Consider the following 15,435-nt stretch of genomic DNA (forward strand, 5'->3'; position numbering starts at 1 on the left):
GGACCGGCAACGGGATCGCGACCCTCTGTGTTGCTCCCGTGCCTCGCTCAGCCAGTGAGCGGGCACCGGTCCACATGTGGGATCCGAACCCTCGGGCGGGAGCGCCGCCGCGCTTCCCAAGCGGCGCACTATCCAGTGCGCCACCGGGCCGGCCCTTTCCATGCTTCTTAAAATGAGAGCTGTACCTGACGGAGTTTTAAAACTAAAACCCAAAGTGCAGATAACAAGGAATTCCCTGCCAGGCTCCAGGGGACTGACTTCTTGGGAAGGGTTTTAAGAGCATCACGCTGCAGGGCCGGGGGAGCCCCTGGGCCCCTGCAGATGGGGTCTGTCACAGACACAGAGGCCTGCTCAACCACAGAAAGGAAGGGCTGGGTCTCAAACTACAGCACCTATGGGGTCCCAGGCAGAGGGACCCAGATGGCCAGGGTGGGACTTGGGCCACTCAAAGCCTGAGGTGAAAAATGGACTGTGGATGGTGAGATATACTAGGGACAGTCCTAGGAATTGCCCCCACATTAGTAACCCTAGGGTAAAAAGTGGGGTAAGGCTTGAAGGAATGAGGTGCAGATTCAGGGTACTAGAAAGGGCTTGGGTCCAGCTGCCATACTTTGTGTCCTGAGGCCCATCCTAGGTGTCACTGGCCTAGGCCTACAGAAGCGGCTTGGGCTGGGGCATGTTTCCAGGGAGGTGGGGGTGGGTAGAAATGGGTAGTGAGTTAGGGCCGGTGCTCAGTGCTCCAGGCCAGACACCAGAGGCCAACAAGGCACTTGGGAGCAGAGAGAAAGAGCACGATAGAGCCCAACTGGCCTCATTGGTCAAAGAGAGGCAACACCAGGCATCATCTACTAACAGCCTGGGAGAGGAACCCAGAGACCCCTTCTCATTTGCCAGCAGCTTCTGTAAATTGTGACTGCCATGGGCAAGACCTCAGAGTGATCCAGAAGCCTGTCCTGTCCTGAGACTGGGGAGTGGGGCTCCCAGTCCTCAAGGCAGAAGCAAGGATGGGGGTGAAGTTCAGCTGTGATGCCCCTCTGCCCCAGCTCTCAGGGAGCAAGTCCGGTCACTAAAACTCTGCAAAGTCACTTAGAGTTCAAGCCAAACTATCTCCCAAGGCACCAAGGCAGGTATCTGGGAAAACCCTCTTGGCCCAGCCAAGAGAGGAGAGGGCTGCAGCCCACAGAAGTGTTCACAAGAGATGTATTTCCCTGAGGCCCCACACCTGAGCGCCACTGTCCCTCCCCGACCTGCTCCCGCTGCTGCCTGCTCTTGCCGCCCCCCGGGCAGTCCCCTTCCCTGCTGCTGCAGTAGCGGCTGCGTCAGAGCTCCCTTGGGATGATGGAGAAGGGCAGCACGGGGCTGCTGGCCTCCAGCTCCAGGGCAGTGAGGAAGCAGTCCACGGCGGCAGCAGGCTGGCCCTGAGCCTGCAGCACCTCGCCCAGGCCCTGCCACGCTTCGTGGCAGGTGCTCTGCCTCTCCACGGCGTCCCGGAGCACTTTCTGGGCCAGGCTTTTGTGGCCCAGCCGACTCAGCATCAGCCCCTGGAGACCAAGCACAAGGCAGGGTTAGTGAGGGCATCCTGGTGCAGCTTGCTCACTGGCCACCAGCCAGAGAGGCCCCCATGCCATTTACCCTTGCTAACCCTACCTGTCCCCACCCAAGCCCTGCCTCCTCCCCAGCCTCCTGGATCTCCCACTGCAGGAGCTCAGTTCCTCCTGGCCCAAAGGACAGGCTTCCAAGTCAGCAGAACCGGCTTTGATTTTCTGCACCTGGGGAGTCCTGGGCAAGCCACAACTCTCTGGCCCTCAGTCTCATCATCTGTACATGGTAAAATCACAGTATCTACCACTAGGGTGGTAGGAACAGGCCAGTGTATGTAAAACACTGAGAACAGCACATGGCACGAGTAAGCTCCCAGTAAGTGAGACTATTCTTCTCAGTCCCTGCTTTCCATAGCACGGAGCTGCCCTTCACCCCAGGGACGCCGTGAGACTGAGGAGTATACATTACAGGCCTTCGTCGCTGCAACCGGAGAGGAGAAACTCAAGCTTGTGGCTGAAAGAGGGCAGCTCCTTAGCTTGCATCAAACAGCCAACCTTTCTGGGGACGTCTGCGTCCTGGGACGTAAGCACCCAGCCTGGCTTGGGGACAAGGGGCTGGACTGCTCAGAGGTGAAAGGCTGTAGGGGTCTGGGTCAGGGGCGGCTGGGAAGCTTGCTGTTCAAACAACTCTGTTGCCAGATAGAGGAAGTGACAGGAAATGTCACAAAAAGGGACTGGGAAGTGAAACTGGCCCCTTGTCCCTTCAATATCCTCTTCCACCTGCACTGGGAAGGGGGCAGCGTACCCTTATGGCCTTGGGTCCAGGAAGGTTGTTGTTCTAGCCCTCGAAGACAGCACAGGGACCCTCCTTCTCCTGTTCAGAGCCTGGGACAGGCGGGGGCTGGGGTGGGGGTGGGAGCTGCCTCCTATGTGCCTGGAGCCCCCTCCCCAGTGCCTGCCCGCTGATGGCCATGTACACTTTTAGCTGGAACATTTTCCTCCTCACCGAGCTCCCCAGAGTTCGGCCCTCCGTTGCTATGGAGACGCACTGGGGAAGATGCACATGCCTGATTTCATAAAGTCCGCCGAGAGCTTGGAACACAACCAATTAGGCAAGAGTGAAAGATGGTGCTCAGGAAGCCCTCTCCCTCTCCAGCCAGAGGGGACGGAGGTCCTGTGGCCAGGGCCGGGGGAGGGAGAGGGGGCCGTAGCCACAGTGCCACCATCAACCCTGGGCACGGCCACACCCGAGGCACCAGCACAGATGAGGCCAGGGGCGCTGCGGGCAGGGTGGAGCTGGCTCTGGCCAGATGGGAGCGGTGCTGACTCAGGGCGGCCCAGGACCAAGGGCAGTGTCCAGTCTGGCCGGCAGGGCTCCAGGCCAGGCTGTCCTACCCACACGGCTGAGGGCCGGACCCGGAGCAGCTCCCCGTGGAACAGGGCCCACAGGGAGGAGGGAAGGGAGGCGAGCCGACGACGGGCCGCCAGACACCAAAATCAAGCACCAAAAATGGAAGGTTTGAGCCCTGCGAGTGCTGCCCATGCGGGAGCAGCAGAGGACAGGCGGGGAAGGCCTGCAGGGCCTCCCGCAGAGGGGGGCCGGAGCGGCCTCTGCACACCAAGTCTTCTATATTGAGCTGCCACATGGGATTTTGTTTGAAAAAAGGGCTCCACCACTAAAAACGAGTTTGAAAACCCCTGATCTCAAGTGTGTGGGTGTTTGGGAAGGGGCCAGTGGTGTCTGCAGGCTGAAGTCTCTCAGTCTCTCTCTCTCCACCCCGGTTTGGAAGGTTTGCAGTCAGCTCCTCTGCATGTCTGTGTGAGGAGAAAGCCCCGGGCGGCTGGATCCCTGGCTGGGCTGGAATGCCAGCTCGGCCACCGACAAGTGCTGTGACCATAAGCAAGTGGCTGACTTTCTGAGCTGTGGTTTCCTCATCTGTTAACTGGGAAGTGGAACAATCTTTCTTCATGGGCTGCCGTGAGGATTCTGCAGTGATAGATTTGAAAACGCACAGCTGGGCCCGCGTGGTGGGCAGACAGCAAGGAGCAGCGTCCCGAGATGAGCAGAGGGTCCTTCAGGGCGGGAGGGGTGGCACAGTCCATTTCTCTAGAGGCTGGGAGAAGGCATGACTCTCGGCGGGGGAAGACTGGGGGCTGGGGTGGGGTTGGCTCACGTCCCCCCACCCTGGGGTGCTGACCTTAGAGCCTGAAAGGAGACACCGGGCCGGGGTCAGGCTGGGGCCCAGAGGCCCAGGGCCTGTAACAGGATCTGCTGCCACCTGCCCCTGACACCAGGCGAGTTCATGTTTGGTAGCAACTCAGGGCTGTTTGCTGCCTGACAACTGGGTGGGGCCCGGCCACAGGAAGATGCGGGGTCTCACCTGCTCTGCCCCCAGCCCGGCACTGCACCCACGTCCTCCGCTGTATTCAGGGTCCATCGCCACCCCTCTGGCACCCCTGCCCACCCACAGAACAGGTCTGCAGGGAGATGGTGGAAACAGATCCAGTATCTCAATTCCTCCCTAATGTCCCTGCTGGGTCCTCCCCATCCCTCAACCTAGTGAGGGTGTGCCCCATGTTGAAAGGAAAACAGATCTACTGAGAGACTCCCAGCTTCTGACCATGTCCTGGGAGATGCCACAGCTGTGCTGCCCACCCACAGGGATTAGAAAGCCGTGTTCAAGTTATATGTGATGACCAAGCACCTACAAGGGGTGCCTGGGCTGCTTGTAGCCATCAACATGGTTTCAGGCAGGGACTAGAAAGCCATGTTCAAGTTATGTGTGATGACCAAGCACCTACAAGGGGTGCCTGGGCTGCTTGTAGCCATCAACATGGTTTCAGGGAGGGGCAGGGCTAGGGGGAAGTCCCCAGAAATTCCCACTTCCACCTGCTCCTTCTTACATCCCTTCCTGGATCTCAGGGAGGAGGGGGCATCCAGCCACACCTAGGACCCTCTGTTCCAGGGGGCCTTCCCTGAGGACACAGTCCCTCCTGCCCACACAACCACCCTGAGGTCGTGCGTGTTACAGAGAGCTGTTGTGTGCAGTCCCCATCCTGCCCCTGCCCAGGCTGAGAGGGACAGGGCCCCTGTCTCTGCCTGCTTTGCTGTTCTCCACAGGACAGCAGCTCAATAGGAGGGTTCTGAGCTCAGTCGGAGGGTCCTGGAGGCAGACCAGGGACACCAGAGGCATTTGCGTGCTTACTAGCCTGCACTTGCCAGCCTAGGAGGCCGCCCCACAGAGCTTAGCCAGTCCTGCCTCTTAGGGCCACAGAGGCGGGCAGCTGGAGGGGCCCTGGGCCCTGTTGGGGTCTGGTCTCAGTCTGTATGGAGACTCTGAGGGGGGATCCCTATCAGGAGCAGGTTCTCTGCAGAGACACAGGTGGGGTTGGGGCTATAGCCTGGGATGGGATGAAGGGGAAAGAGGGTCTTGAGTTCATTTTTCAGCACTGCCACTGCCCTCTCCCACCAATTACTTCAGCAGGTTGGTCTGGGGGGTGTACTTTTTTCTTCTTTGGGGGAGGCTGCCCTGGGAAGCAGCCTAAGGCTAGGCCAGCTGCGGGCCAGGCAGAGCACTCCCTCCCCACCCCTGTCCTCAAATATTTATAGAAGTTATTTTGGGAATTTTCTTTCTGAGCTCAAGGCACATTCCTGGGATTCTGTAATAGCCTTTCCAGCTGGGAAGCCAGGAATCAGCTGGAGGCTGCTGGAGCCTTCTGGTCCCTGGGGCCCCCTGTTTGGGGACACTGGAGCTACAGGGAGGAGCCTACTCTACAGGAAGGGCTTCCTCCCCTTAGTCACCCAGGAGCAGGGACACACCCTTCCAAGGAGGCCCACATTCCAGCCAGAGCTCCGGGCGCTTTCGGCATCCCGCATCCCTGGCATTCCCCATCCTCTCAGGTGTGTCGGCCTCAACCTGCCCAACCTGACTGGGAACGAGGTGTCTGTCCAGGCTGAGAACCTACCCCTCACATCATCACCACCCTCTCGGAGCCAGGGCAGCACCAAGGCCACAGGCTGGTCCTACTTCCTTATTGGGGGGCGGGGCATAAGTCCTTCTAGACCCATCCAACACCTGGCTGACATGCTCACCCAGGGCTCCCCTGGGCTCTCAAAGGAAGAGGCCCCTGCTGAGAAAGTGCCCAGCCTAGGAGTCGGTCTCCTGCTCCTTATGTGGCTGAACTCATGCCTGCCCCTTGGGGAGGGGGTTGCTTGTTTTCAGAGGGGCAGGGGCCAGGCTGAGGCTCAGGCACTGGCTTGACCAGGGGGAAAGTCACATCTTGGGGGACTCAGAGCCTGTGAATCCACTAGGAGGTGGACTCCTTTGACAGCCCCACCTCTAGGCAGGGTGCTGGGCCTTTTCTCCTCCCTGGTCTGGGCTGGTTTCAGGATCATCTGGGTTGGCTGGGGGGCTCTGCCCACCCTTGAGCTGGCCCCAGCCGTCAGGGCCAAGTCAGGAGGCTCAGCTAGGCCTCTGGACTCGGCTACCACAGGTGAATCCCTGTGTTGGGGAGTGAGCAGGGGCCTCAGTGGCAGAAGCTCCCTGCTCTGATCAGGAGGCAGAGCTAAGGGGGCGGTGATGGCCTGTTTGGGGCGGGTTGGGGGAGCCTACGGAACAAGTGGGGAAGGGCTGCACCGTGTTGCACCTTCTAGATACAGTGAGTCTTTCTGTCACCTTTTTTGACGAAATTGATTCTGGAGCTAAATTAAGCCAATAGCACCCAACTATCATTCTGATCTGATCTGAGGATCTGATCACAAAAAGCGTCCCCTCCACTTCCTCATCAGAGTTGGTGATGGACTTCAGGAGCCCACACACCAGTCTAAGGTTTTCCAAAAGTCCTGAGCCAGGACCAGGGCCCAGGGTGTGTGCTGGGTGCTATGCCAGCCCGGAGAGGAGGAGGTGGGGCAGGGGGGCCTCTGTACACCAGAGAGGCCATGCTGGAAAGTCCTGAGCCAGGACCAGGGCCCAGGGTGTGTGCTGGGTGCTGTGCCAGCCCGGAGAGGAGGAGGTGGGGCAGGGGGGCCTCTGTACACCAGAGAGGCCATGCTGCTGGGGACACACCCTTGCACCTCCCGCCACAGTGAGCCTCTACCCAGTGAACCCTCTACCCTGTCCCTTCCACTTTCCCATCAGGAAATGCAGCCTCAGACAGTGTTGGCCAGAGATGAAGAAGACGGAATGCAATAAAACCATCTCACTGGAGGTCAAAGGGCTGAGACTTTCCATTGAACTCATGGGCAGACTCCATTGACACTCTGTCTCTCACACACACACACACACACACACACACACTCACAGACTTCAGAGTCCTTCCATCTCCTCAGGCTGCCTGGATCCCTCTAAGCCACATGCCACAGCTCAGGAAATGAATGGGGAGGGAGTGGCCTAGTGCAGGTGGAGCATCCTGGACCCTGAGACAAGAGGCACAAAAAGCAGAGGCCGACGGGCCGCAGGAACTGGAGCCCCTGCTGCTCTGTGTATTGCCAGCCTGTCCAGCATCAGGGAACCTATGAAATGCCGGGCTCCCAGTTTCACTTCTCCACTGTCCAGGACGTCTTTCCTCAAATCAGGAAACAGATGTTGACCCAGCCTGGTATGACCACAGGCCGGAACAAGGACCCAGCAGGGCCACCCCAGAGCCTGCCACCATGCCACAGGCTACAAGACAAGATCTCAAAGCTCCCTCGTCCCTACAAAGCAGCTGCCCTCACTCTTAGCTACAGTCAGCCTGGGCCTTGCACTGTGTGCCCTCTTGTCCCAGCCACAAGACAGCTGGGACATGTGTCCTCCACACCTGCCCCTCGGCCGGAGTCCCCTGCTAAGCTCAGGGAGGCCTGAGTGGCTTTGCCGTGATGTGTCTGCGGCTTGGCAAAGGCTTCTGCTTCCCTCTGCAAACCAAGAACATCTGAACGTGGCCTACCAGCCACGCTTCAAAGCAAAAGAAGCAAAACAACCCCAACTACCGGCCCATTAACTTACAGAATTGTTTAACCTGATTCTAACAAGAGCCCTAGGAGCTGGGCATGGTGATCCCCACTTTACAGACGAGAACACTGAGGTTCTGCGAGGGTAAGGAACTTGGCCAAGACTAAACAGCGAGTAAAGGCAAAGTGGGACTCGAGTCCAGCTCGGTTGAACTTGAAGGCCAGGCTCCAGCCTCCAGGCACCTCCTCCAGAGCCAGCTCTGATCCTGGGGTCTTAAAACCATTCCAGCCAACCAATCCTAAAAGCAATCCCAAAGGCAGTTCTGACGTCCCTGTCCCTGCCCCACACCTCTTCCCTGCCTTCTCAGCACTTGCTGGCAACATGGGCCACCCTGGCAGCACAAGGTAATTTGGGCAATTTGGTTGGACATAAATGTGTTCTCACCAAAATCGGCCTGGCCAAAGGTGGGGCTCGGGCTCAGGCCAGAGGTGAACAAGTCTTCCATGTGAATGTTGACAAAATGCCCAATGTTGACTTAACTTTTTACAGCTGTGAGCTCATCTGAGCCCTAAAACTACCCCTTGAAGTCTCAAGGGCCTCAATTATTATCTCCACTTGATAGAAGAAAAAACTGACCCAGTGAGGGAAGTCACCTCCAAGCATCCCCCCAATAACTCGAGGGTAGCAGGGCTGCTTGTCTGCCTTAGGTTTGTCACCCCTTGTGTCTGGTACTGCACTCCAGGACTGGGGAGGGGACCAGTGAGGGGAGTGGACATCTGGAGAGAGAAGAGGCTGGGTCACACGGCCAGGACTGCTTCAGCAATTGCAACCCCAGGAATGACGTCACAAGAACCAAAGCTCTGCAAAGTAGTCTCCCCGCAGATGCTGGGACACCTGAGGAGAACAGGTGCTGGGACAGCCCGGAGCTCCTCATGGGGAAGAAGGCAGGACAAGGGGAGGAATCGGCGAAGAGCAGGGGACAGCCAGAAAACTCCTCCCTCCAGAGTCTGTCCCTGGCAGAGGAGGGGCAGAGTGCACCCACAAATGCCTTGCCTGCCCACCCACGGCGGAGGGTTCCCAGCTGTCTCATGCAGTGCAGACAGGCTGCACCAAAGCACCACACTGCCCTTAGCCATGCTGAGGCCAGGGGGTGGGGTTCAGTCCACGGCCTGGGCTAGGGCCTTCCTCAGGGGCAGCTGAAGGGTAGCAGAAGACGCCACCCCAAAATTATTTTGGGTTATTTTAAGTTGAAGGCAACTGAAAAGAAGTAGATGCAAGAAAAACTCTCTGTCTTCCCCTATTTACCTAAAAGCAGAACATAAATTTACAAGGGTGTCCCTCCTCCCCTCTCTAGCAGGAAGGACAAAGGTTGATCACAGAAGACAACTTTAGACCCTTATCAGCCTGGAGATGGCACCAGAGAAATCTACATAACTTTACTAACTAGCCTTTGTCTACCATTAGTTTCCCATGTGCCTTCCCACAATTTGTCGCCCTTAGAGACTCAAGGTCCTTTTCCTTTGTCTCGCACTAGAGGTCTAGGCCACCCCTTTGAGATTTACTCATTTTTCTGGGTATCTCCCGTGTGTACATGAGGTACACAAGGGGACTTCAAAAAGTTCATGGAAAATAGAATTAAAAGATAATACAAATCTTTGCATGAACTTTTTGAAGTACTCGGGTACATTTTAATAAACTTCTGTTTGTTTTTGTCTTTGGTTCCTACTCTCCGCCCCCCTTCCTAAGATCATGGGGGTGTTTTTCTCTTGTTAATTTTTTTTTACAGTGGTGCTATCCAAGAATTCAAAAGGGTAGAGTTTTCCCTCCCCTAAACTGGGAAACCGAGTCAAGCCAACCGTCCCATGAGGCACTCTAACCTCAGCCTCATGAACTACCAGTGACCCTCCCAACATGAAGGTCAGACTGGCCTCAAAGGAACCCGTGGCTGGGAGGGCTGTCAGTGATCTGACCAGTTCATCAGTCACTGTGTGGGTTCCTTGGCTTCCCTAGGCATCCTTTCTTCCCTCGGAGGTGGCTGGTGCAGAGGGTACGCTGGGAGGTGGCAGGGCGGACAGGCCCAGAGAGATAAGAGCAGGTTGCCTGGGTCCCTGCCGGCCAAGCCCTCAGAGCCCTCTCTGCAGACGGCAGGCCGATTCCTCTGCTAATCTTGGGCAGGACCCTTCTGCCCTTCTCCCTTCTCATGCTTCCTCAGGGGCAGGCAGGTGAGATTCAGGCTTCCCCTTCTTAATGAAATTCTTCCTAAGTGAAGTTCTGAATACCCCCACTGAGTGGGGGTTCTGGCTACCTAGAGGGAAGCTGGACTAAGCTGGAATAGACTATCAGGACCCACGCCTGTGATTTGACTTCCATCTGTAGGGAATGCACCTTTTTCTTTCCACACTTGCCAGTCTCCCAGAGGTCGCTGGCCATCCTTGAGCCCAGTGTGGGCGACAGCCTGCAGGACCAGAGCTCTCCTCTGGATACTGCTGTGGGCACAGTAGGAAGACTCTTCCCCAGCAGGGAACTAGCAAGGAGGCATCTCCTTCCTGCCTGGTCTGGGTGGGAACGCCTAAGCTAAGCCCAGTGTGGAGACAGAAGCACAGAAAAATCTCCCGTCACATCCGGGGCATGGAAGGCAGCAGGACAGGAGAGCAGAGAACCTGCTCCTGGGCCAAAGTTTATATTCTCAGAAACACCTGAAACCTGGCCCCTGAAAGCAAAGCTCTGGACTCCCAGTGGGCTTTCTTCAGCCTCTTTGCCAATCCCACCCTAAGGATGATACAGCCAAACCTGGCACCTACACAGCCACCAAAAATACCTCCACCACGGAGGGGGACTTTAGGGAGGGGGACTCACCCATGACCCCAGAGGGCTCACCAGAGAGCCAGAGCTCTGCCTGCCCAGGCTTGTGAGGGGATGTGCTCCTAGGGGAGGGATGGCTCTCCTTCCCCTTATACCTGTCAGAGGCCAATGTCCTCATAAAGCTGCAGTGGCATAGTAAGGCCAGGGTGTCCTCTCTGGGAGCTTGCAATGACTCCACAGGGGTAATACCAATACCCCATCCATCTTCCTTTCTCTGGAGTACCAACCCTGTGGAGCTCACTAAGGCTGAGACAACTGACGTGCGTCTCTCATTCTCTACTGATGATTTCCTGCATCTCTTACATACACGTCAAGCTGACTCAGGCTGACTGGTAGTGGTTCCCATCGTGCCGTATCCGTACTCAGTGGGAAGAAGTGCTGTGACTGATTAGCCATGTGTGTCACTGTGAGGGATGGAGAGTGGTGGCATGTGTGTGCTGTGTTCTGCCTTTCTTGGTATTGCCCTGCTGGCTTTTAGACTTTCACGTGCATCTCCTCATTTGATTAGAACACTATGGTCCAGGAACAATAAAGATTATTATCCATTTACAAAAGGGGACATCAGGAGCATAGAAGTTAAGTGTATCTTTTCCTAAGTCACCCAAATGAATCAAGGCCAGAGGTAGGGGTAGATTCCAGGCCAGGACAGGGAAGACACTTAGATCGAGGAACCCTTGAGATCAACATGCCAAAGTGTTCCCAGGTCTTTAGTAAAAGAGTGCTTAGAAAATCCTCCCCAGGCATGAAACTTGCTGTTCTTTATGCCTATGTGTGGGATGCTGGCAGGAACACAGCACGTGGGAAGGGGACGGCCTGCCCACGCAGGAGCCCACTGCCCCTCTGGTTGCTCATAACTTTAAAAGTGGGTGGGCCTGGCTCTGACTAGTTCCAATTTCATCAAATCAGCAAGGCACCCGGGAGGAGAAAAGGGACCATCTCAGAAACATCTGCAGGGAGCCACTCTGGGCAGCTACTCAGTTACTATGGAAACCTACCCTTGGAAACTGCTTCAATTTCAGGAAAATAGCTACAAACAATAATAAGCATAAATGAAAAATGGTACAGTGTTACTTCAAAATTGTACTTGTTATTGGATTTTGTCGGGATTTAGGGACTGAGACTGCAGGCTCTCATCCATGAGCACAGTGGAAGGCAGACATCTCTGCCTGGCTGCAGGCCTAATGACACAGCCTACATCCTCCCTCCGGCCTCCCTAATCAAGTTTCTGGATGTGACCTCCAGTGAGGCATTTATCAGAGAAGCTAATGTCTGAATAGCGAGTGAAAGGAGGATGTGCCTTGCAAAAAACCAAACATTTGCTGAGCAGACTGGAAAGTGGCCTGGAGCCATTGGAAGGGAGCATGGGCCAGTGTGTGATGTCGCTGCATGGGCCTTCTTCCATTGAGGCTGAGCATTCACACAGACCTAATTTAGAAATCCTTAAAGAAATCAGTCAGCAGGCATAACAGCTGAGCTGGGAATTTCTCTTCTGTCCCGTTTGTTCAAGGACTCTCGGGTATGAAAGGACCTTATGAAGATGGCCTGGCCCAGCTCCTCCCCAGTGATGTTTCCACTCCCCGGGCAACATCCTCGCGGATGATTACTGAGTATGTGCCTGGGCTATTCTGAGTTATAATGTTTTCCCTGACACTAAGCTGAGCTCTAACTCCCTGTAGCTTCTACTCACGGACAAATCAGATCCCTCTTGGCAATGATAACCCTTCAGCCATTTGGAGTCATTCTCCTGATCCCTGTGTTCTCCATGTGGCAGATGTTAGGGAAACCCTAGTGGCTGTCCTCCTCAAAATGCTCTCAAAGAGGAACATCTAAGGGGGAACCCAAACCCCAACAGAGGAAGACTGTTTCTCACTGTGAGTTCCTAAATTATCCTTCAAAAATCACTTATGTATATGCAGATGTGTACACTTTCAGATCGTTGCATTTATCCTGATACCTGCTCTCTGGAAGCAGCTAAGGGCAGGCAGGGAAAAAATGGTTATCTATTGGGTTTACTACATCACCTGTCAGAGCAGGTACTCAGTAAATGTTGGCTGGACTAGAGAATCCCCACTGGGTGGATAAGTGAAACCAAGGTTCAGAGAAGGTGGGTGACTTGCCCACAATCACCCAGGCAGAGTGTGCCAAGGCCAGGAGGAGAGTACTGGCATCCTGCTTCCCAGCCTCCGACCCTTCCCATGGTGTGTGTATGTGTTGGGGGGCCCTGTGCCCTGGGAACTCAAGTTCTGAGCCCATGTCCTAAGGAGAAAGCACCCCAGGGACCATTCTTGATGTATGGAGTCAGGCCTGACATGGAAGCCACCCCAGAACACCCCCTGTATCCCACCAAGGAGACATGGAGCTCCTCCGAAATGGAGGCAGCCCAATGATCAGGGAGGGCCTGGGGACCCCTAGAAAGAGGAGCATTTCTTTAACTGCCTAAAGTGTGGATTAGCATCCAGGGCAAGGATCTGCTGAGTAACAGCGAAAGTCTTTTGGTGCCAAATCACTTCACAGAAACTTCCAGCAAAAGGGAAGTCACACAGAATATCAACTAATACTTTTCTTTTCATCAACACAGACCCTGACTGAAGGAGAACAGCCTGCACCTATGAGAAAGAGAGAGCTGTCTTTCCCAACAGGGCAGGAGGAAGCCACCTCCCACAGCACTGGGGGACAGCAGCAGGGTATTGGCAGGCAGGGGAGGCCAGGAGGGACAAGGGACAAGGGGGCACGAGGGCCCCAAGGCCAGGGTCGGACTCACCAGGCGGTGCATGATGGTCACGCCGTCCGGGTTCACGGTCAGCGCCTCCTTGTACAGCTGCTTGGCTTCCTCCAAGCTGCCCTTTCCCTCGGCCAGCCGGCCCCGCATGTAGAGCACCGAGTGAGAGGTAGGGAAGAGGCCCGCTGCCTCCTGGATGCAGAAGGCTGCTTCCTTGAGGTGCCACTGCTCCATGAACAGCTCAGCTGCAAAGCCAGAGGGCAGTGGAGGCGTGAGTGGTGGCAGTCAGAGGCAGCGACCGCTCCCCACATCCCCAGAGTTGGGGAAGGGGTCTCAGGTGATGGACACTGCCCCACCGAGTCACAGCACTGGGAATCGTTTCTGTGTCAGGCTCTGTGCTAAGTGCTCCACACAGATTGTCTCAGTCGATGCTCACAAAAGCCCTGCTGAACTCTAACGTGTGAATCACCCCACGTGAGAGATGAGCACACTGGGGCACAGAGAGGTTAAGGCGCTTGACCAAGGCCACAGGGAGAGTAAGTGATGAAGCCAGGTTTACGCTGGGCTGTTTGAGTTCAGAGCCTGGCAGTGGGGACCTGAATGGTGACCCCGGGGCTGAGAGCTTGCTCAAGTGGCCCTGACTTTCTTTTTAGTGTCCCTTCATTTGTTCAGTGCCTGTCCGGGAAAATGGGATGAAAGCAGACGAGGTGGCTCCCCTGGGGGCCTCTCGGTCTCCACGGCGGGGGCAGGCTGAAGAGCTAACTCAGGACTAGGCAGGAGTGTGCTCAGAGCTTAAAGAACCACGTGATCCTGTCAAGGGTGGGGTGGGAGGATGAGGGGGGAAAGAGGCTCCGGGGTGCCTGGTAAGGGGCAGAGCAAGGCTTACACCCCAAACCCACATTTATGGAGAGCTGACTGTGGGCCAAGCCTCAACTTCAGGAAATATTTTTTCTTTTTTTTTTATTGGTTATGAATATTCATGGAGTACAAAGCAAATTGTCACCACTCATGCCTAAGATGTGGTGGCCAGATCCATGCTGGCAGCATGCCCATTACTACAAATTGCGATTGTACCCTATGTCCCCCACCCAATTATCCCCAACCTCCCTCCCCCCCACCTTTCCCCTACTCCACTTTGTATCCCTAGGTATGTTCTCTCCCTCTGCAAGTCCAATGCACCACTGGGTCTTTCTTTCCTTCCTTCTTTCTCTCTTAGCTCCCACTTATGAGTGAGGACATGCGGTATTTATCCCTCTGTGCTTTGCTTATTCCACTCAACATGTTTCTCTAAGCTCATCCATGTTGTTGCAAATGGGAGAATTTCATTCTTTTTTATAGCAGAGTAGAAATATTTTCTTTCATTAAACCTCACGACTAGTCTTGGAGGGAGGCAGGTACTATCATGAACTCCACTTTAATAAACCAGGCTGAGGCAATGAGGACCTCACCCTGTTCCCTCTGTGAGAAAGGGCAAAGCCACAGCGCCCCCCACCCCCCAGCAGCTCCTTGGCTCCCTCCAAAGTGGACACGCACCCCTTCTGGCCAGCAGGCGGGAAAGGATCTGCCCTGGCACCACCAGATGGGTGGGAAATGCGGCAGCTTGAACAGCCCAGGGCCAGCCCACGTCACCGCACAGTCCAACCCCACCCGCACAGGCGCACCCCCATGGCAGGTGCTTTTAGACACGCTGCTTGTCGGCCTCGCAGCCCACTCACACTTCCTTTCAAAGCTGCCCCCTCCCGGGGCTGGTGCCCAGGATGAAGTCACAGAGGATCGCAACACAGATGGGGAGCACAGAGGAGCCAGCAGAGTCTGAGGCGTCGTTTTGCCAAGAGCTTTTCCTAGCAAAGCCTGGGAGCTGAGGCTACACTAGCTCAGATCATGTCTGGGGTGGAGTAGATAACAGACATCTGAATGGAAGCTCGCAGAAAGAGAAGGAAAAACTGGGCCCAGGCATCCCCTCTTCCTCCAGGAAGCAGCAGGAAGCAGGTCTCACTAAAGCCTTGACTGTAACACACAGCACTCGGGTGCTTAGCATAAATGTTGCCTAAAGCTCATCGGGCAATCCAAGCAGCTTGCCTCATCTAACATGCTACAGAGGGGCCCAGGCATCCCCTCTTCCTCCAGGAAGCAGCAGGAAGCAGGTCTCACTAAAGCCTTGACTGTAACACACAGCACTCGGGTGCTTAGCATGAATGTTGCCTAAAGCTCATCGGGCAATCCAAGCAGCTTGCCTCATCTAACATGCTACAGAGGGCTTTTGGAGCAAGGTTAGTCTTTCTCTCTAGTGTAGTGGAGAACTTTAGAGAAGGAGAATTAAACACAGAGAAGCCAAGCTCCCATGATATGGTGACAGAGACAGGCTGAAGTGGAGATTCCCAAA

At 55.6% G+C, this 15,435-nt stretch overlaps 1 protein-coding gene across 1 annotated transcript in view; it reads right to left on the reverse strand.

Annotated features, from left to right (window-relative positions):
• Positions 1 to 94: 94 nt before the first annotated feature.
• The window catches only part of TTC7A (tetratricopeptide repeat domain 7A), a 32,877-nt gene continuing 17,536 nt past the window's right edge, over positions 95 to 15,435 (reverse strand). The window contains exons 5-6 of the mRNA XM_008586398.1: positions 13,095 to 13,297; positions 95 to 1,541 (exon numbers count right to left, since the gene is read on the reverse strand). Coding sequence (XP_008584620.1) covers positions 1,320 to 1,541; positions 13,095 to 13,297 — 425 coding nt within the window. The 3' untranslated portion in view covers positions 95 to 1,319. The remainder of the gene's footprint in view (positions 1,542 to 13,094; positions 13,298 to 15,435) is intronic.

This window comes from Galeopterus variegatus, unplaced genomic scaffold (genome assembly GCF_000696425.1).
Source record: "Galeopterus variegatus unplaced genomic scaffold, G_variegatus-3.0.2 Scaffold3974, whole genome shotgun sequence".
Taxonomy (NCBI): Eukaryota; Metazoa; Chordata; class Mammalia; order Dermoptera; family Cynocephalidae; genus Galeopterus; species Galeopterus variegatus.